The sequence below is a fragment of the Cynocephalus volans genome, chromosome 12, assembly GCF_027409185.1.
Source record: "Cynocephalus volans isolate mCynVol1 chromosome 12, mCynVol1.pri, whole genome shotgun sequence".
Lineage (NCBI taxonomy): Eukaryota > Metazoa > Chordata > Mammalia > Dermoptera > Cynocephalidae > Cynocephalus > Cynocephalus volans.
Window position 1 is genome coordinate 6155625 of NC_084471.1, and position 20514 is coordinate 6176138.

Below are 20514 nucleotides of genomic sequence, written 5' to 3' on the forward strand. Positions count from 1 at the left end.
TCTCTTCGAATACAGTGTCCAGCGCAGGGCCTGGGCCACTCTCAACAGTAGATGTTTGGGGGAAGTTGAGAAGCAGATGTGTGCTGTACCCTCGACCAGCACTGATTAGGGCACGCACGGAGTGACCGCAGCATCTGCTGACGCGTGTGCCCTCCCCCTGTCTCACCTCCATTCCCGGATGACGGTCACCCCCTCCCCCACTGACTTTGGGCTGGGCCACGTGACCTGCTTTGGTATGTGGGCAGATGTGACATGCACATGTCCAAGGAGACTGTGCAGCTGGCATGGCCACTCTTGCTCTAATCCCTCACCATGAGAACAGGTGTCCCTGAGAGAGGTTACTCCTTCAGCCTCAGTGCCAAAATGAAAAGGCACAGGAAGCTGGGCTGAGCCACAGCTGGCCGATGTGCCCCCAGTAACCTGCACAAGAAAGAAATACCTGTGGCTGCAGCCCACTGAGATCGAGACTGTTACTCAGAATAACCAGAGAAAGCCGACGATACACCCAGGAAAGAAGAAGCCCTGCTCTCAGGGAGCTCGGGCCCAGGACTGTAGAGGAGGCATTTACCCTGAGCAGGAAGTTGGATTTGGACACATGGAGACAGGAGTTCATGTGGAATGCAGGGAACATGCAGGAAGGCAGGAAAGCAGGGCCTGTCTTGTGAAACTGAGGCAACTTTTCCAAACTGGCTGGTACTCAGATGGGGAAACTAAGGCACGGAGAGGTTAAGTTACGTGCTCATGGAGTGCAGCATGAGGATTTGAACCCAGACAGGCAGGCTCCAGACCCAGGCTCTGCGCCACAGTGCTGCACCGCCTCTCAGTACAGTGTCAACAGTCCTATACGAACGGAAGTCACAGATAACAAAAACAAAACAACACAGTGATCATCTAGCGAGAGCATAAATTTAACCCTGTGGACGAGGGAACTGAGAGATCAGCAGGCAGCAGAACCAAGAGATTACACATGTGAATTCCAGCACCTGACCTCCCGAGGGGGAGTCTCCCTTGGCTGAAGCTGGGGAGACCCTAGACACAAAACACCCTGTACCTCCATTTCCTCTTCTGTCGAATGGGGGTGATGCCAGCACCTGCCTCCTAGCGGGGTCTGAGGATTAATGAGTCAATACGAGTCAAGCCCTTAGAACAGACTGTGGCACTCAGAAAACATTCAGTAAACGTGACTTGTTGTAGAGCAAATGGTAAGTCACGCTCGCCTAAACAATTCTAAAAAGAAAAAATAAATTAAAAATCAACCTGAATTCTTGACCACAGATGCTTAACTCAATTTTACAGTGAATGCACATTAATCCTTGTCATCTGCTGACTCCTTGACCCTGCAGCGGCCTCAGAAGACTCTACCGCACCTGGCAGGCAGGCTTCCCCCTTGCTCTGTAATGAGAGCAACAGATGCAGCTGGGACGCCCCTGAAAGGCAGCCCCCCTCCCCCCATTTACGAAACCTGCAGAGCCAAGCTCCAGGGTGTGGAGCTGGACGGGGATGCATGGCACATCCTCCATCCCCGGTCCCCACCAGCTCGCAGCGATGTCCCTTCATCTGGTGCAAACCCCCTTCCAGCCAACCTGCCCCCAGGCCAGGCTCACCTTGGACACTCCAAGCAAATGGAAACTCGCGTTATCTCCTATTATGGACTGAATTGTGTCCCTCAAAATTGATAGGTTGAAGCCCTCACCCCCCTGTGTGGCTGTGTTTGGAGACAGGGCCTGTAAGGAGGTCACTAAGGTTAAATGAGGCCATAGGGTGCAGCCCTGGTCCCATAGGACTAGTGTCCTGGTAAGAGGAGAGAGGGGAGCAGGCACAGAGGAAGGCAGCTGTCTGCAAGCCAAGGAGCCTCAGGAGAGCCCGCCCCTGCCCACACCTCGCCTGCAGACTTGCAGCCTCCAGGACTGTGGGAGCCGCCCAGCCTGTGGTATTTTGCTATGGCTGCCCTGGTGAACTACGGCAGCTCCTCCCGTCCTGCTCGCGGCACGCCCGGGGCCCATGAGCCCTGCCACCTTCTCAGCACGCCCCTTCCTATCTTTTTGCAGGCCCAGGTCCAAACCCCTCTTCCAGGGCCTTCCTGGTCCGCACAGTGGGAGTGGCTCCCCATCCATCCCACCCCAGCACTGGCTGTGGATCCCTATGACTCCTGTGACATTCTGCTTTAAGTTATTGTTTTTTGTGACCCTTGTCACAGAGTGCCTTGTCCCCAGTACTAACAATGCTCATAATGGCCGACAGCCGAAGGCCAGGTACTGTGTAGCCGGCATTGCTCATGTGGCCAAAAAATAACTCACTTAAACCTCAGAACAGCCCTAAGAGATTCCATGAAAAACCCAACTTACAGATGAGAAAACTAAGGCTCAGAGCATTGGTGGAACCTGCCCAAGGTCACACCGTGTGGAGAATCATCTCTGGCTACTGTGTGGGCTAAATGGTGTCCCCCCACAAAGGTGTCCATGTCCTAATCTCCAGCATCTGTGAATATGTGACCCAACGTGGCAAAGAGGACTTTGCAATGAATGAATCTGGGTGGGACAAATGCTATGGTCTGAATCTTTCCGGACCCCTCAAAATTCATATGTTGAGATACTAACCCTCAAGGTGATGGTATTAGGAGGTAGGGCCAATAGAAGGTGATTAGGTCACTGACAGCAGGACTAATGTCCTTCTAAAAGGGACCCCAGAGAGCCTTCCTCCATGAGGACACGGAAAGAAGGTGCCACCTGTGCACCAGGAAGAGGGCCCTCACCCAACACCAGATCTCCCAGCGCCTGGGTCTTAGACTTCCCAGCCTGCGACAAACAGGCTTCTGTTGTCATCAAGCAACTCCGTTTAGGGTATTTTGTCATAGCAGCCCAGACAGACTAAGACACCCAATATAATCACAAAGATCTCTGCAAAAGGAAGAAGACAGCAGGAGGGTCAGGGTCACAGAGGAGATGTGACAAGGGAAGCCAGGGTCAGCAGGGTCGAGGCGACGTGCCCTGAAGATGGAGCAGGGGTCAGGAGCCCAGAGACACGGGGGCCTCTGGAAGCTGGAAAGGAAGGGATTCTCCCCTGAGCCTACAGAGGGACATGGCCCTGCTGCCACCATGATCTTAGGACTTCTGACCTCCAGCACTGCAAGAGAATAAAGTTGTGCTGCTTTAAGGCACTAAGTTCATGGTGATTTGTTACAGCAGTCACGAGAAACTAACGGAGCTACCAATTCCCCTGGAGACTGTGCTGACCAATAGAATTCGGCAGAAGTGACTGTCCAGTTTCCCAGCCCAGGCTTTCAGGGTCTCGCCCTTTCCACCTAAGGTCTTAGAAGCCTTTGTGCCAGAAACCCCAAGCTGCCCTGTGAGAGGCACAGCCAGTCTGAGAATGCTGGGCTGGAGAGGCCATGTTTCAGACCCTCCCGACCAGCCCACCTGCCACCTGGGTACCATGCGACTGGGTAGTGACCTCTGCTACTACCACACAGAACAAATTCACCTGGCTGAGTTTCGCCCAAATTCCAGATCCACAAAATACGTGGAGACATAAGACGTGCTGTTGTCGGAGCTGCTCAATGCTGGGGGGCTCCGCGATGTACTCGTAGATGACGGAGGACACTGTCCTGAATGGAGAGGGCCAGGGCTTCAACCCATGGTCTGAGTGAAAACCTTTGCTCTGCTTGCATAGAGTCCACTTCATTCTGCCATAATTGTATTAGCACAAATTAGAGATCAGAGATGGACACGGGGGAAGCCAGGTGACCAGCTCGAGGTCGCGTGGCTGAGAGGTGGCACATCTAGGAGGCAGCTCCAGCCTGGACATAAATCTGTGCTCTTTTGCAATGGTCCACACCTCTTGTGAACATCTCCATGTTGCACGGTTTAACAGGTGGACGTGATATCAATTCTGTTTTTACTTTTATTCCAAGATTTACAGAGGAATCTTAAACGTCTGGTCCACTTTAATGTCAGTTAAACTTCAGCAGCAGCAATGAGAAGGCCTCCGCACATACTGATCTCAGTGCAAGGTCTGGTACCATGGTGATTTCTCCTTCACGGAAGCTTCACGTTCAGGACACTGAGCAACCACCCAGTTTCCCAAGGTGGCATGAGGACCAGCACAGCCTTCAGGAGTTCCTGCTGCCATCAGACCCTCCCCAGTCCTTCCCACCTTGGCTTCCTACTTGTCACCCTGTGAGGGAGGAGGTGGCCTGGGGCCCAAGCAGCGCCCAGGCATTCTCCTCTCTGGTGTCCCTGAGGTGGCAGGAATGTGGCAGATGGGTTCTTTTCTCCCAGGACGCTCCAAGGCTGCAGGCTCTTCTCTGCCTCTCTGCTGCTTTAGGGAGCCAGACAGATCCTCAGAAGTCCTGGCTCTGGAGCTGGATCACTGCTGGCTTGTCCCATATCCACCCTAGCCTCAGTTTCCCCATTTGGAAAGTGGAGATGCTGGCAATCTCTCTCCAGGGTCTGCAAATATTAAACAATAATGGATGTAAAAGGCTTTGTTAAGCTATAAGCCAAAGGCACTGACAATTAAAATCATTCTAATACCAGGGGATAATCAAGTTCCCCACGCCAGACATGGGTGGCCCATTTCACACATGGACACACAGATCCAGCAAGCTGCAGTGACTTGCGCAGGGTCACACATCTGGAGGGCCTGGGTGTTTGGTTCCAAAGCCTGGACTGGTTACTGTTCCTGGGAGGGGCCTGAGGTAGTCCTATCGCACAGGCCGGATGACGACTCACAGTGAGGCTGAGCTCCTACAAGACCACTTTGCACAGGCCGGATGACGACTCACAGTGAGGCTGAGCTCCTACAAGACCACTTTGCCCAACGCTTAGCATATATTTTGTTTTTTAAGAGCAAGACTCCAGAGCAGGAAGAGGCCTTTAAATCATCCAGCCCAACCTCCTCCAGCAGGTGAGAAAACTGAGGTCCCCAGTGGGGAGGGACTTGCCCAGGTTCACAGGGCTCCCAGCCAAGCACGCTTTCCTCTGCTCGTGCATTTCAGGAGCACCGACATCCAGCCTGCACCTTTCAGAGCTAACCACGGACCAGGGGCCCTGGCATGAAATTACTACTCTCGATAGAGCTGAAACCTACAATTTGGATTTCTCCCCCACCGCCCATCCCTTACTTGCTGGCTCGGAAAGAGGCTTGCTCAGTGGACTGGCAGAGTCAGTGCAGAGAATACCAATTACCCTAGGGGACTCTGGAGAGCAGATGTGGTGTTTCCCGGCTGGGGGAGATGCCCAGCACAGTGACAAATCCTATCACACCACATCCCGCCCTGTGCATCTAAATGTGGGCCAGGGCCAGGTCTTCGCAAGGAGGCACAAACTGTGTTAAACCCACCCCTGAGCTAAAGATCCGAGGTGGCGCTGGCAGGAGGACTCCCAGGGGCAGAGAACCATTCGTCGGGCAGCACAGTGTGCTCCACGGCCGATGGTGCCTGCCTGGCTCTCGGACAGCCGTCCACCCACTGGAGAGCACCCGGGATTCTCAGCACATAATTTCTGATTGTACCCCTCCCCCCGCCTTGGGAGACGTGCTTAGAGTAATTCAGAGCATGTTCTCCCCTGGTTTTGCATGCAAGGTATGCAGAAACAGGAAGAGATTGTGACTTTTTAAAAAACAATAGGGGCGGGGGAGGGGGAGGCAGGAATGGCCCATGCAATCGTAGTAGTGATAACGGGGAGTGCTGAGCAGCCTACCTGGGCTGGGCACCCTGGCTTTTCCTGACCCACTGAGATGGTCATTTGTCTTCAAAAAGCAACACATCCCATCCCAATTCCTGAAACGGGACGGTGGGCTGCAGCTCCTATCACTGACTGACAAAATTCTCAGCTCCAGAGTCAGACAGGGAAGTCCTGGACGCTGACAGAACTGGGCAGTGTGTGCAAACAATCACAGTGACCACTGTGTCCTGGGGACCTACTGTGTGCTTGATGCACTACCCTGCCCATTAGCTGCATCATCGTACCCCCATTTCTATAGAGGACAAACTGAGGCTCAGAGAGGCAAATTATTTTATCTGTAGTTACACAGCCTCGGGTTGGCTGGAGCCAGGGTTCAAATCAAAACCTGCCTCTGAAGTCGTCGTTGTACTCGGGGTCAAAAGGCACAGACCACAGCCTTGTATTTTGAGTTGGGGGTGCTAGGAGGTGGCAGGTGGCAACAAGGCTGGGGAATGCTGTGGTCCCACATCTGCAGAGCTGGCCCTCTTTGGAGGCAGATGGGGAATAAGAAACTGCTTGATATCATTAGGGAGGCCAGTCCCTAAAACTCTAATGGAGTGCGGTTTTGGCAAGTCAGGCTGGCACACATGGCTGAGATCTCCAAGGGCAACTGCAAAGATACTCTCTGGACAGCCACATGATATAGGAGATCAAAGACATGCATATTCTGAGCACATAAGGAAAAGAAGAACAGAGAGCCAGACATTCATCAGCTCTTTCCTGGCAAAAATAGGTACTGGTTCAGCTAAGCTCTTGACTCTGGGAGATGAGCAGAAGCCAAAAGAGCCACATGGTCCTGCTCACTAATAAGCAGCCCAAAGGGTATCCCTGGATCTGTCACCATCAGATCATGTTTCCTCCAAATGGGGAAGGAGTGGAAGATTAGGGAGGAGCCAACATCTGAGAGTCTGCAAGTTCCACAGTACTGTTTCTTCCTTCTCCCAGCTATACGCCTTCTTGCCTCTACATGAAGAAATACAGAACACAGGTAAAGGTAGCTACGTAGGCAAATATAAGAGTGTGAATGTATTACTTTGTAACTCTTTTTTCTCCACTCTTTTCTGATTTAAAAGGCCACTGTATAGAGCAAGAATTATAAATCTGTGCTAGTAAGCATAAAATAAAGATGTAATTTGCATGACAATAACAGCTCAAGAAGGGAAGAAAGGATGAAACAAAGTTTTTGTATAGTATTGAAATTAAATTGTTATTCATCAGAACTAGATTGTTATTAATTAAGACGTTAATTCTAATCCCTAGGGCAACTACTAGGAAAATGTTTTATATAGTAAAAGAAACAATAAAATTAAAGTGGCACACTGGAAAATATCTATTTAATACAAAATAAGGTAGTGATAGAGGAATAAAAGGAATAAAAAAGACATAAAACAGACAACAGATAGCAAAATGGCAGACGTAAATCATACTTTATCAGTAATCACACTAAATGTAAATGGATTAAACACTCCAATCAAAAAGGGGAGGGTGGGGGAAAAAACATGATCTAATTATATGATGTCTACAAGAGACACACTTTAGATTAAAAGACATAAATAGGTTGAAAGTAAAAGGATGAAAAAAGATATACTATGCAAACAGGAACTAAAAAGAGCCAGGGCAGCAATACCAATACCAGACAAAATAGATGTTAGCACAAAAATTGTTACTAGTGACAAAGATGAACATTTTATAATGGTAAAAATTGTCAATCAGTCACAAAAACATAAGAATTATAAACATTTATGTACCTAACAATAGAGCCCCAAAACATATGAAGCAAAAATGAAGAGAATTGAAAGAAGAAATAAATAATTTAAAAATAATAGTTGGAGGGCTGGCTAGTTAGCTCAGTTGGTTAGATAGAGCATGGTGCTGATACCACCAAGGTCCAGGGTTCCATCCCTGTGCTGGCCAGCTGCCAAAAAAAGTTGGTTCACTTTCAAAAATGAATGGAACAACTAGGCAGATCAATAAAAAAAAAAAAAAAAAAAAAACCACTTCAAGAACACTTGAACAACACTAAAAACCAACTTAGATCTCACAGAAACTTACAGAATACTCCACCCAACAGCAGAATATACACTCTTCTCAAGTGTCCATGAAATATTCTCCAGGATAGGCCATATTTAGACCATACATATAGACATAAGCCTCTATAAATTTAAAAGGAATTAAATCGTACAAAGGAAGTTCTCTAACCACAGTGGAATAAAATTAGAAACCAGTAACAAATATGTGGAAATTTAACAACAGACTGCTAAAAACCAATGGATCAAAGAAAAAAATCACAAGAAAAATTTTAAAATACTTTAAGATTACAGTCATGCACCACATAATGACATTTTGATCAATGATGAACCACATATACAATGGTGGTCCCATAAGATTATAATGGCTATACCATATAGCCTAGGAGAGTAGTATGCTCTGCCATCTAGGTTTGTGTAAGTACAGTCTACGATGTTCACACAATGACAAAATTGCCTAACAACGCTTTTCTCAGGACATATTCCTGTTATTAACTGATGCATGACTGAAATTAAAATGGAAACAACACATTAGCACTTAAGGGATGCATCTAAAGCATGGCTTAGAGAAAAATTTATAGCTGTAAATGCTTACAGTGAAAAAAAAAATATTTCAAATCAATAACCAAACATTCCAACTTAATTAAATAGAAAAACAGCAAATTAAACCCAACATAAGCAGGAGAAAGGAAATAATAAAGATTAGAGATGAAATAAGTAGAGAGTAGAAAAACAATAGAGAAAATCAACAAAACCAAAAGCTGGTTCCTTAAAAAGATCAACAAATTGATAAGCATGTAGCCAGACTAACCCAAGAGATAAAGAAAGAAGACTCAAATTACTAAAACCAGGAATGAAAGAGGGGACATTACTAGTGATGTCACAGCAATAAATGGAGTACTGTGGACAATCACATGCCAACCAATTAGATAACCTAGATGAAATGAAAAAAGTGACTCTGGGAGAAATATAAAATCTGCATAGATATAATGAAGAGATTAAATTAGTAATAAAAAAAAAACTTCCCACAAAGTAAAGCCCAAGATCAGATGGCTTCATTGGTGAATTCTACCAAATGTTTAAAGAAGAATTCACTCTAATCCTGTACAAACTCTTCCAAAAAATAGAAGAGGAGGAAACATTTCCCAATTCATTCTATGAGGCTAGTATTACCAAAACCAAAGACATTACAAGAAAACTACATACCAATATCTGTGGTGAATACAGACATAAAATCCTCAATAAAACACTAGCAAAGTGAATCTAGCAACATATAAAAAAATTATACATCATGAACATATGTGATTTATCCCAGGAATACAAGATTCATTCAACATATGAAAATCAATGTAATACACAATAACATAAAGGACAAAAGCCATGTGATCATCTCAATTGAGACAGAAAAAGCATTAGACAAAATCTAACACCTTTTCATGAAAAAACAGCCAAGCAAACAACTCAATAAACTAGGAATACAAAAGATGTTCCTTAACCTGATAAAGTGCATGTACAGAAAACTCACAGCGAACACCATGCAAGCTGAGTATCCTTTATCTGAAACGCCTGGACCAGAACTGTTTTGGATTTCAAATTTTTTTCTGATTTTGGAATATTTGCATTTTTTCTGATTTGGAATATTTGCATAATGAGATACCTTGGGGACGGGATCCAAGTCTAAACATGAAATTCATTTATGTTTCATATACACCTACACACATAGCCTGAAGATAATTTTATACAACAATTTAAATGATTTTGTGCATGAAACAAAGTTTTTGTACATTGAACTGTCTGAAAGCAAAGGTGTCACTATCTCAGCCTCCCATGTGGACAGTCTGTGGCTGTTTGGCATGATCGTCATTCCTGACTCTGAATTTATATGCTACTGATAAGCAATCATTTTCTTACACTTATTCACACATACGTGCTTAACAGTAAGAAATATGACATACCATAATACAGTGAAAGAATAATGGGCCAAGTGTGAAATTTTCCAATTGTGGCATCATGTTGGCACTCAAAAAGCTTAGGATTTCGGAGCATTTCAGATCTCCAATTTTCAGATTAGGGCTGCTCAACCTGCACTTAATAGTGAAAGACTAACTGCCGATTCTTAAGATCAAGATGTCTGCTCTCACCAATTCTATTCAACATTGTACTGGAGATTATGGTTAGGTATAAATAGGCAATAAAAGGCATCCAGGTTGGAAAGGAAGAAGTAAAACTATCTCTCTTTGCAGACAACATGATCTTGGATATAGAAAATCTTTAAAAATACACACAAAAAATCAGTTAGAATTAATAAGTCCATCAAGTTTGCAGGATACAGGATTAATATACAAAAATCAACTGTAATTCTATACACTACCAATGAACAATCAACAATTGAAATTAAGAGAATTCCATTTACAACAGCATCACAAAGAATAAAATATTTAAAAACATTTAACAAAAAAGTACAAAATGTACACTGAAAACTACAAAACATCATTGAAATGATAAAGGCCCCAATAAATAGAAAGACATCCCATATTCATGGATTGGAAGACTTAATATTGTTAAGATGATCTCAAATTGATCTACAGATACAGCAAAATCCCTATTGAAATCCCAGCTACCTTTTTACAGAAATTAACAAGCTGATTCTAAAATTAATACAGAAATTCAAAAGATGCATAAGAGCCAAGACAATCTTGAAAGAACAAAGTTAAAGAACTCACACTTCCCAACTTTAAAACTTATGAAAAAGGTAAGGTAATCAAGATTGTGAGGTATTGTTGATACAGGAAGGGCTCGGTGTCCCTGGGCTTGGGTTTCAGGACACGTCTCTGGGTTTCCAGCCACTCCCTGGGGTCTCAGGCCCCCTTCTCCTGGCTTTCTCAAGGAAAGTTACTGCTGCCAGTTAGACCTATTTTCAGCACCAACATGGGGAAAATGAGACCACAAGGGGCTGGCTTAGGCAAATCCAGTGGCTGGGCATGCTCAGTAGAGAGCACAGAACATTCTTGAATATTCCTGATGCATGTGATAGGGTCTGACCAATGAACACGCTCCAGGAAGAGACCAACTGAGCATGTGCAAGACTAAACGTTATATAACTGGGAGCCACCCCCTTAATTGAATATTCATTAGATAGAGAAACTATAAAAGCTGAATCCCAGCTGAAGGCGAGACTGCTGCTCACTTTCCTGGAGGCAGCCCTACCTCCTTAGCTGGCTGAGGTGTGTGCATTTTACTTTGCATCTAACTTACTTTCAGCAAGCAGCTGCTCACTCTCAAGCCAGCCTGCACTCTGCACTGAACTTGCTTTTGTGTTAGGCTTGGTGTGGGCCCTGCTCAGTCTCTGGAGCATGCTGCACTCTCTCTGTGGAACCTGTGTTTCTTTTCTGTTATAGTAAACTTGTTCTAACTGTCTACTGTGACTCTGTGGCAGAGTCAGGAATCTGGAAAGAGGACCGGGTGGGTTGTGGCTGACTATGAGGCCCCCCCAGACCTTAACTCTGACATCATTGGCCTAAGGATAGATGTATATAGATCAATGGGATAGAATTAGAGAGACCAGAAATAAAAGTTACGATCAATTGGTTTTTGACAAGGGTGTCAAGGGAACTTGACACAGGGGAAAGAATACTCTTTTAAACAAAGGGTGCTGAAACAACATGGAAAAGAATCAAGTTGGACCCCTACCGCATGACATATACAAAAATCTACTCAAAAGGGATTAAAGACCTAAATAAAACTCTTGGAAGAAAACATAGGTATAAATCTTTGTGACCTCGGGTTCAGCAATGGTTTCTTAGATAAAACACCAAAAGCACAAGCAAGAAAAGAAAAAAATAGATAAATTTGACTTCACCAAACTAAAAACTTTTATGCTTCAAAAGATACCATCGAGAAGGTGTAAATTGAGCTGGCTGGTTAGCTCAGTTGGTTAGAGCATGGAATTGTGACAGCAAGGTCAAGGGTTCAGATCACCACCCAGGTCAGCCACCAAAAAAAAAAAAAATTGAAAAAAGAAAGTGTAATGATAACCCACAGAATGGGAGAAAACATTTACAAATCATATATCTAATAAGGGTCTAGTATCCAGAATATATAAAAAATCTTTTTCAACTAACGACAAAATAATAACCCAAATAAAAGATGGGCAAAGGATCTAATGGATAGACATTTCTCCAAAGAAGACGCACAAATGCCCAATAAGCACACGAAAGGATCCTCACATCATTAGCCATCAGGGAAATGCAAATCAAAACTACAATGAGCTATATTTCACACCCACTACGATGGCCATAATCAAAAAGACTAATAATAGGGCCAGCCCCGTGGCGCACTTGGGAGAGTGCAGCACTTGGGAGCGCAGCAACGCTCCTGCCGCGGGTTCAGATCCTATCTAGGAATGGCCGGTGCGCTCACTGGTCACAAAAAGACAAAAAAAAAAAAAAAAAAAAGACTAATAATAATGAGTGTTGGTGATTAGGTGGAGAAATTATAAATCCCATACATTGCTGGTGGGAATATAAAATAGTGCGCCACTTTGGAAAACAGTTTGGCAGTTCCTCAAAAAATTATACATAGAGAGACCCAGCAATTCCACTCCTAGGTAGATACCCAAGAGAATAGAAAACATATGTACACACGCATGAATTTTCAGAGCAGCATTATTCATAATAGCTAAAAAGTGAGACAACCCAAATGTTCATTAATTGATGGACGGATAAAAAAATCTGATATATCCATATAATGGAATATATTCAGCTACATCATGGATGCACCTTGAAAACATTATGCTAAGTGAAAGAACCCAGCCACAAAAGGCCACATACTATGTAATTCCATCTATGTGAAATGTTCAGAATAGGCAAATCTAGACAGACAAAGTAGATTAGTATTTGTCAGGGGCTGGGGGAGGAAGGAATGCAAAGTGACTGCTAATGGGTACAAGGTTTCTTTTGGGGTGATGAAAATGTTCTGGGATTAGATAATGTTGATGGTGGCACAACTTTGTGAATATACTAAAAACCATTGAATTGCATACTTTAAAATAAAGGTCATCCCAGGGCTAGACAGTGTCCTGAACCCACCTGTAGGACAGTCCTGCATCCATTCACTGACTCTTGCTCTGTGCTAGGCCTCGAGAATGCAGGCTGTGTGTGCAGATTGTGTGAATGTGTCACACACAAGTACCACGGGAGCAGCCCACACCCCGGGCAGTGTGGACTCATCAGTGGGGGCTTTCTGGAGGATGAATGTGAGCAGGCAGCAGGCAGCGGGCAGCGGCTCCTACTGTCGGCACACCCTGTTCCACCCGTGGCCCTGGAGGGTGAGGACAGGGCTTCACCTCCAGCTACAGGGAAAGACATGGGACAAGAAGTCAAGTCAGTAGCTTGACTTCTCAAAGCTGGAAAGTGCCGGTGCATGCATGTGGCCTCGCCCTCTTTCCACCACCTCATGGTGCCCAGAAAGGACTCACGTGCTTGTCTTTTCCGTGCTTGTCTTTTCCCTCTTGAGGGATGGCGAATAAGCAGTGACCTCTGGATTTGTTGGCCCTTCACATATTAACTTAATTAGCTCATTCCACGGTGACAACTTTCTGTCTATGCTTTTGAACGTACTCAGCAAATCAGCATTTGTGAGCAGGATTTGGTTATGAATTTTAATGACTTTCATTCATTCACAGTCCAAACAAATTACATATCTGGTGCTTTACTGAATATGTTTATTGCATTTTATCATCGTCACTGGCAACGAAACGGCACAAAATATTAATGTAAAGAGGCAAACGCGTGGGTTGTCTCTGAGTGGCACGCATGGAATGTTTTTCAAAGGCTGCCCGGTGTTACTCATCACTCCCTGAAGAGGTAATAAGCTGGTTCTTACAGTTCCATCAGATCCTGGAATTAGGGACGGGCCACGGCCAGGTGACGGTTAAAGAGTCTTTACATCTGCTGCCGAGCCTGTGCCCACATGCTCTGAGGGGCACCTGCTCGGAATGCAAGATCAAAACAGGAGTCCTTGGTGGCCTTCGTGGAGCCGAGAGCCCCTCACAGGTGACCCACACTTCCCCCATACATCACTCAGGCTTTAGAAGTCTGTGAGTTATGCTTGTTTGTGGGGGTTTTTTGTTTTACATTTTAAAAGCTTTGTTAGATAATAAGATGACAGACTGGCTCTGAAAGGCATGGCTGGAATCTCCGGGTGAAGGCCCCTAAGGATGGAAATGCCTCTTGCCGAGGCCCCTGGGACCCCTGTCTATCAGCACACAGAGCGGGGTAGCATCTGCCAAGCAGAGCCAGTGACAGGCTGGAGGCACAGAGGCCTCAGAAACGTGGGGAAAACACATGGGGCAGCATGAAAACCCTGGGGACGCTGGCTGGGCCTCCCTGGGCCTGGTCTCCAGGGCCGACGCTCACCAGCGTCCCCCCAGAGGGGCCTCGGTCTCTGCCTTCCTGGGCTGACTTGAGGGGTGGTGAGGGCAGGTGAGGAGGTTGTGGCAGCACTTTTACAATGTTTAAAGAAAGCAAAAGAAGTACTGTTTGCTGGTAAAACTTGTGTTCCAGATGTATCTGGGGGGACATCACATTTCAACATATACCATATTCTCTTGCTGGTGTGCTCGCAAAGTGCGTACAGAATGCCTCGGTAAGCGAATCTCGCTCGTGGGCCCCCGGGTCGGGGAGGCGGAGGTGAAACCCCATAGGCTGGAGCTGTGCTGTCCAACACGGCAGCCAGCAGTCACAGACAGCTGCTCACGTTTAAGTCAGTTAACATCAAAGCTGGAAATTGCGTGTCTCAGCTGCATCTGTATTGCACAGTGCAGACCATGTCCGTCCCGGCAGGAGGTTCTACGGGATAGTCCTGGTCTAGGACATGCATGTGGGGAACACCAGTCCTCCAGCTGTGACACACCCAAGACCCCCACACTCCCTCCCCGCCTGCATGCCAGGCCCGCTCCTGACCCAACTATCAAGTTCACCGCAAGTGGGAAGCACTTGCCTCGCCCCAGAACAAGGTTTGGACACATCTCCCTCCCACACACACCCACACACTGTCCCCAGCATTACTTTCCTGTGGCTGCTGTAACTAATTACCATAAAGTTAGTAGCTGAAAACAGCACAGATTTATTGTCTCATGGTTCTGGTTGTGTCAGAAGTCCAAGACGGGCCACGGGACTGCGCTCCTCCTGGAGGCTCTGGGGAGAATCCATGCCAAGCCTTTTCTAGTTTCCAGAGGCAGCTGCTTTCCCTGGCACCTGGCCCCACATCACTCCAACCTCTGCCTCCATCACATCGGCTTCTGTGACTCTGACCCTCCTGCCTCCCTCTTATAAGGACCCTGGTGACTGCTTGGGGCCCAACAGATAATCCAGAACAATTCCCCATCCCAAGACCCTTAACTTAATCACCTCTGCAAAGCTCCCTTTGCCATGTGTGGTCACATGTGCCATGTGTGGTCACCCATTCACAGGTTCTGGGTATTAGGACGTGGACATTTTTAGGGGCCACTATTCTGTCTCCTACATGCCTTCCCTTCCCTCCTTCACCCTAGGACAAGAAAGGAGGGCAGGTCCCCAGGGCCATATCTGCTTCCCTTCTAACCCCAGAGCCCGCGGGAGCGGCCTAGTGAGGGACCCTGAGTCCAGGTGTCTTAGGAAGGGCTGGTGACAGGCACACCTCCTCCCTGGTCTGGAAGCCGCTCAGAGCCTCTTTGGTGTTCAAAACCTCCCCAAGTATTTCAAAGTCCAGCACGGGCCTTATCGATCATCAGATTTTTAAGTAAAAATCCAAATTACATATGAGTTTCTAACAAGAAACAACTAACTTAAATGGGAATGGGCAGACTGCTCTCCGGGACTCTCTACCATCTCCAGGAAACGCTGTGTAGACGGGACCTGACTGCCCCACGGGGGCTGTAGGATAAAACACCTCCCTTGTCTTCAGCAGTCCAGGTGCCACCCTGCCTGGCCTATTCACAGAACAGGGGATCCAGGAGAGACAAGGAGCTCACCATCAACTGGGGAACAGTCAGAGAAACTCTCCACGGAAGGCTGCTCGGATCAGGGCTGCAGCGAGGGCCCTGCACATAGTCTAGAGTATCGGAGGGCTTCCTGGAGGAGGAGCTGCTGAGGTGAATGGAAGGTGGACGAAGTGGCTGGTGCAGCAGGGAGGAAGGACGGGTGGCACAGAAGCATTTGCAAGGAGTCGCTAAAGATGAAAGATCGCATAACCCAAATCGTTCATTCAGAAGATAAGAGGCTGAGAGGAGGAAGGGTTCCGGGTCACATGGCTGATAACAGGAATGAGTCAGGAAGGGTAGGTCACACTGCAGCAATGGCAGTCCCCAAGTCTCAGCGGCTGAGCCCAACAAAAGCTTATTTCTCACTATGCCCCGTGTCAGGTGGGAGTCAGCAGGGTGCAGGCTGTGGTCGCTCAGGGACACGGTGGGGAGAGGCACCCTCTCGACCTGGCTTGCGCACCACCCACACCACCGTGAGGTGGACTGCCATGGGCTCGGGAAGCCTCCCCCTGAGTGGGCACGCCCACACCTGCTCCTTCACTGTCCCCCAAAGCAAGTCACGTGACCAGCCTCACTTTGAAGGTTGTGAGAACTGTCCCTGCCGTGAATCTGGAGGGCAGGGAGTCAGAGCTGCTTGGTGAGCAGCAGGAGGAAACCGCAGGTCCCCAGCCTCTGCCCATGGCTCAGTCCCCTACACATGGCGCTCCGACCAGAGCAGCGAGTGCTCAGCCCCAGTGATGAGCTCATGGTTCCTTTTTCCTGCCGGGGGACACTCAGCTGCTGGAGGCAAAGGTCTGGGAAAATTGCCCCGGACACAGAAGCTTCCACAGCTCAAGCCACAGCTTAGCAGGCCATGTTCTGGGCTCACTTACTATTGCAGACTGACACCAAATTGCTGGGTGGGCAGAGGGGGCCGTGGTGGCGGCGTCTTAGAGGCAGAAAGCGGCTGGCCCTGGTGCAGGTTCTGGAGTTTCTCATCGTACCTGCGGACACAACAGAAGCACAGCTCTCACCGGTGGGGCACACCTTCAGGCCACAGAGGCCACTTGCAAGTGCCCACAAATGTCTGTGGGGTACGTGAGTGTCTCATCCTTCTGGGCCCACATGTCCCCACTGTCTCTCTCTCTCTCTCTCTCTCTCACACACACACACACACACACACACACACACACACACACACACACACACACACACACACACACACACACTCCCTCTCTCTGGGCCCACATGTCCCCACTGTCTCTCTCTCTCTCTCTCTCTCTCTCACACACACACACACACACACACACACACACACACACACACACTCTCTCTCTCTCTCTCTCTCTCTCTCTCTCTCTCTCTCTCTCTCTCTCTCACAATGCCCCAGTGCTGGGGGGTGTTCATACAAAAGGTAGGAAGCGTAGTCCAATTCCCGTCAAATGTTCAGTCTCTCCTGCCAACCCCCGGCCAAGGCGGCCCCACCCTGCCCAGCACAGGGCTCCCTGCCTGCTTGCCGTGCAGTCAGCCCAGAGGTGGGCGCTGCCACTGTCTGGTCTCCGAAGTATCTGATTTTGAGACGAGTTAGCTCATGATGCTAAATGGGCCCATCAGTTTTATCCACCAGCTTATCCCAAGCACCTAGAACAGCACATGCCATGCAGTAGGTGCCCAATTAAAATTTGTTGAATGGTTGAATAAAACCACAAATGAACAGATGAGCTAGGAAGAGAAGGAATCAACTATGAAGTGGAGGTTAAAACTTCAAGTAAAACTTCAGAGCCATCCCCTGACTTTCTTATCTCACTCACTAAGTAAGAAAACGGGCCCAGAAGTTAATCAATACTTTGCAAAGCTAACAGCTCTTTCTTTGAGAATTTGTAGAGTTTTGAGAAATGATCAAGGCCAAATGACTGAAGCTGACCTTGGGCACCAGGCAAGTGCACCGGCGCAAATCAAAATCCTGCAGGGTCCTGAGATAACAGCGAAGATGAGAACAGAAGCCAGATGAGGCCTTGGTGAGACCTTGAACCTGACCAGTAGATACAGACCCTCATAACTAATATCTTCTGATTTTCACTTCCCACATTCCATTCCCTCAACCTCTCCTTTAAAAACCCCTCAGTAAATGTAAATATTTGAGATGTGATAGGCTACCATATCTCTCAGCTGAGTACAGCTGCTTTTCTAACAACAGCCATTCGACTTCTGAGTCCTTTTTTCTTTCCTTCTCGAGGGGGTGGGCAGCCAGACCTGAGTTCAGTTAACACCCCCCGTCAGGGCACTGACCTCACCTGCGAGTGTCTTGACAAGGGCCTTGCTCCAGAGGAGCTCCTCAGGGAGGGAGAGGTAAAGGGCAGAGGGAGCCCAGGAGGGGGTCAGGAGACCTGGGCTGGATTCAAGCCCGCTGCACTGGCCATGTGGCCACCCTGACCACACAGATCTTGTGAGCTGCCCTCTGCTCATCTGATCCTACATTTAGTCCTCATAGCAGACACACTAAGCTTTCAACAAAGAGTCAGTGGATGTACTGTCTTCCAGAGCACCTGTGATATTTCATTCCATACACGGTATTGATGGATCCTGGACGTGACCGGAGCCATTGTGCACACAATAAGCACAAAATAGCTGCCGGCCTTGTCTTCCACTCCAGCACCAACCCCCTCCCCACTTCCCTTTACAAGAAGCCTTGTGACTTCTGCAAAACAGAAACCCTTTTGCTTCCGCAAGGGTGCAGTTCCCCACCCTGGTCACATAGCTTCTGCATTAAGCATCAAGCCCCTCCTTGATGGTATCAGCCAGCCCTTGGCACCCTATATAAGCTCTCCTACCCCCACACCTGGGGCTGCCTTCCATCTTGAGGACATCCCTGGGCTGCCCTCCACTTTGAGCGCAGCCCGGCAGATTCTTTTCATTTAATAAAGCTTGATTGGTTCCCGGTGTCTCAGCTCACTTTCCTTCATTTATGGTGCCAAAACTTGGGAAGGGACCTGGCCAGACCATCGGACTATCCCCTCTCTTGTGCTGATTGGCCTGTGGCCACCCTTCCTAAACCTGCCAAACCAGGTACCTCTAGGACTCTCTTCTTTTGCTGTTTCAGACCAATGCATCCAACATCGGCCTCAATTCAGGGTGAGTCAGTGGGTCTGTCCTGCTTCTATGAGTCCCCCAACTACTCTCTACAACTATGGTCTCTATGAAGCCCAGGTGCCGGGGGAACTCCTCTCGTGCCCCCCAGCTATTGGAGGATGCTTCATTAGCTGGTCATGGCTTTTCTCTTGAAAAGAAGGTGGACAGCAAAGAGGATGCTCTTTGCTGGCACGCTTCTTCTACGAGGACTGACTACCCTTTCTCACTCTCTACACAGGATCCTCACAATCCAAACTTCCATGCTCTATGCCCTTGGGCTGTCTCCTGACCAATTTGCTCCTTGGCCTCCAGGGAGACATTAAACCTAGACATCTCATTTTCTACTGTACTCCATGCTCTACACCTCCAGGCTGTCTCCTGGCCAATCTCTTGGCCTCCAGGGAGACATTAAAACTTGAACACCTCATTACAATGGATCCCAGTAGCCACAAGATGGCACTCTTGATTTAGATACTCACCGAAATGGCAAAAGCTGGAGAGATTTCTTATGTTCAAGCCTCTTTTCTATCTCCAACTACAACCCTTCTCTCTGTCAAAACTGTCCTACGTCTCAAATTCTTCTAGCTCATGCCTGACCTCCCCTTTCTGCACTCAGATTAATCTTTTAATCCATCAGACTACTCTGCTCCCCATATGGGCCACCTTGACTACCTCCCTATGCTCCAAATCCTTCACCAGCCCCTCCACCTTTTCCCTCTCCTCACCCTCAGCCACTCAGCCCCCCTCTCTTTCTTCCCCTTCATCAGGAAACAACCCTGCCTCAGCTCTGGCTCCTTTATATCCCCTCTGTGAAGTGGCTGGGATGGAGGGAACTATCCGGGTACATATCCTCTTTTCTCTTTCTGACCTCTCTCAAATAGAAAATGACTGGGATCCTTCCAGTCCAACCCAGACATATATCAGTCCCCTGAAGGCAGGGAGCAGGTCTGGATGGCAGCCCAACAGCAAGGAGATGCAGTACATGCTCAAAATAATAGGTGGCCTGTGGGAGCTGTTGCAGTCCCTTGCACAGACCCAAATTGAGACTACCAGGCTGGCCACAGGGATCAGGATCTCTGGGATAACATCACACACTTGATTTACAGCTTCCAAAAGGCTACTAATTCCTAACCCACCTCTCTGAGGCTTTGCGTAAATACACACGAATAGACCCAAACTCCGCTACAGGCATGGCTCTCTTACACTCTAACAATAGAGAGGAAAAAAAAAAAAAAAAAAAAAAAGGATCATTACAAAAGAGCTCAGGCCAAATACCAGCTCCTGGCTAATGCCATCTGTGGCTCGCATACTCCAAAGCTGGATGCCCCTAGGGGCAAGCCACCTGGGAACTGCTGCATATGCAGCCAATTGGGCCACTGGGCATGGGCCTGTTCTAACCCCAGGTGCCCTCCCAGGCCCTGTCCTCACTGCAAACAGCCAGGTCACTGGGGAATTGATTGTTCCACTTGCCAGACAGGGAGTGGCCCAGTCCCCAACCCACAGCCTTTGGCTTCATGGCCATCCCTCCCAGAGCTTCTTGGCTTTGCCCAGGAGGAGGACTGATGATGCCCAAGGCCCAAGACCCCCACAGAGATCACCATGCATGAGCCCAGGGTAACTCACCTTGTAGCAGGTA

At 47.7% G+C, this 20514-nt stretch overlaps 1 protein-coding gene across 1 annotated transcript in view; it reads right to left on the reverse strand.

The window, feature by feature from the left end:
- The window catches only part of ARHGAP8 (Rho GTPase activating protein 8), a 67552-nt gene that overhangs the window by 11398 nt on the left and 35640 nt on the right, over positions 1-20514 (reverse strand). The window contains exon 6 of the mRNA XM_063074955.1: positions 16643-16753. Within this exon, the coding sequence (XP_062931025.1) occupies positions 16643-16753 (111 nt within the window). The remainder of the gene's footprint in view (positions 1-16642; positions 16754-20514) is intronic.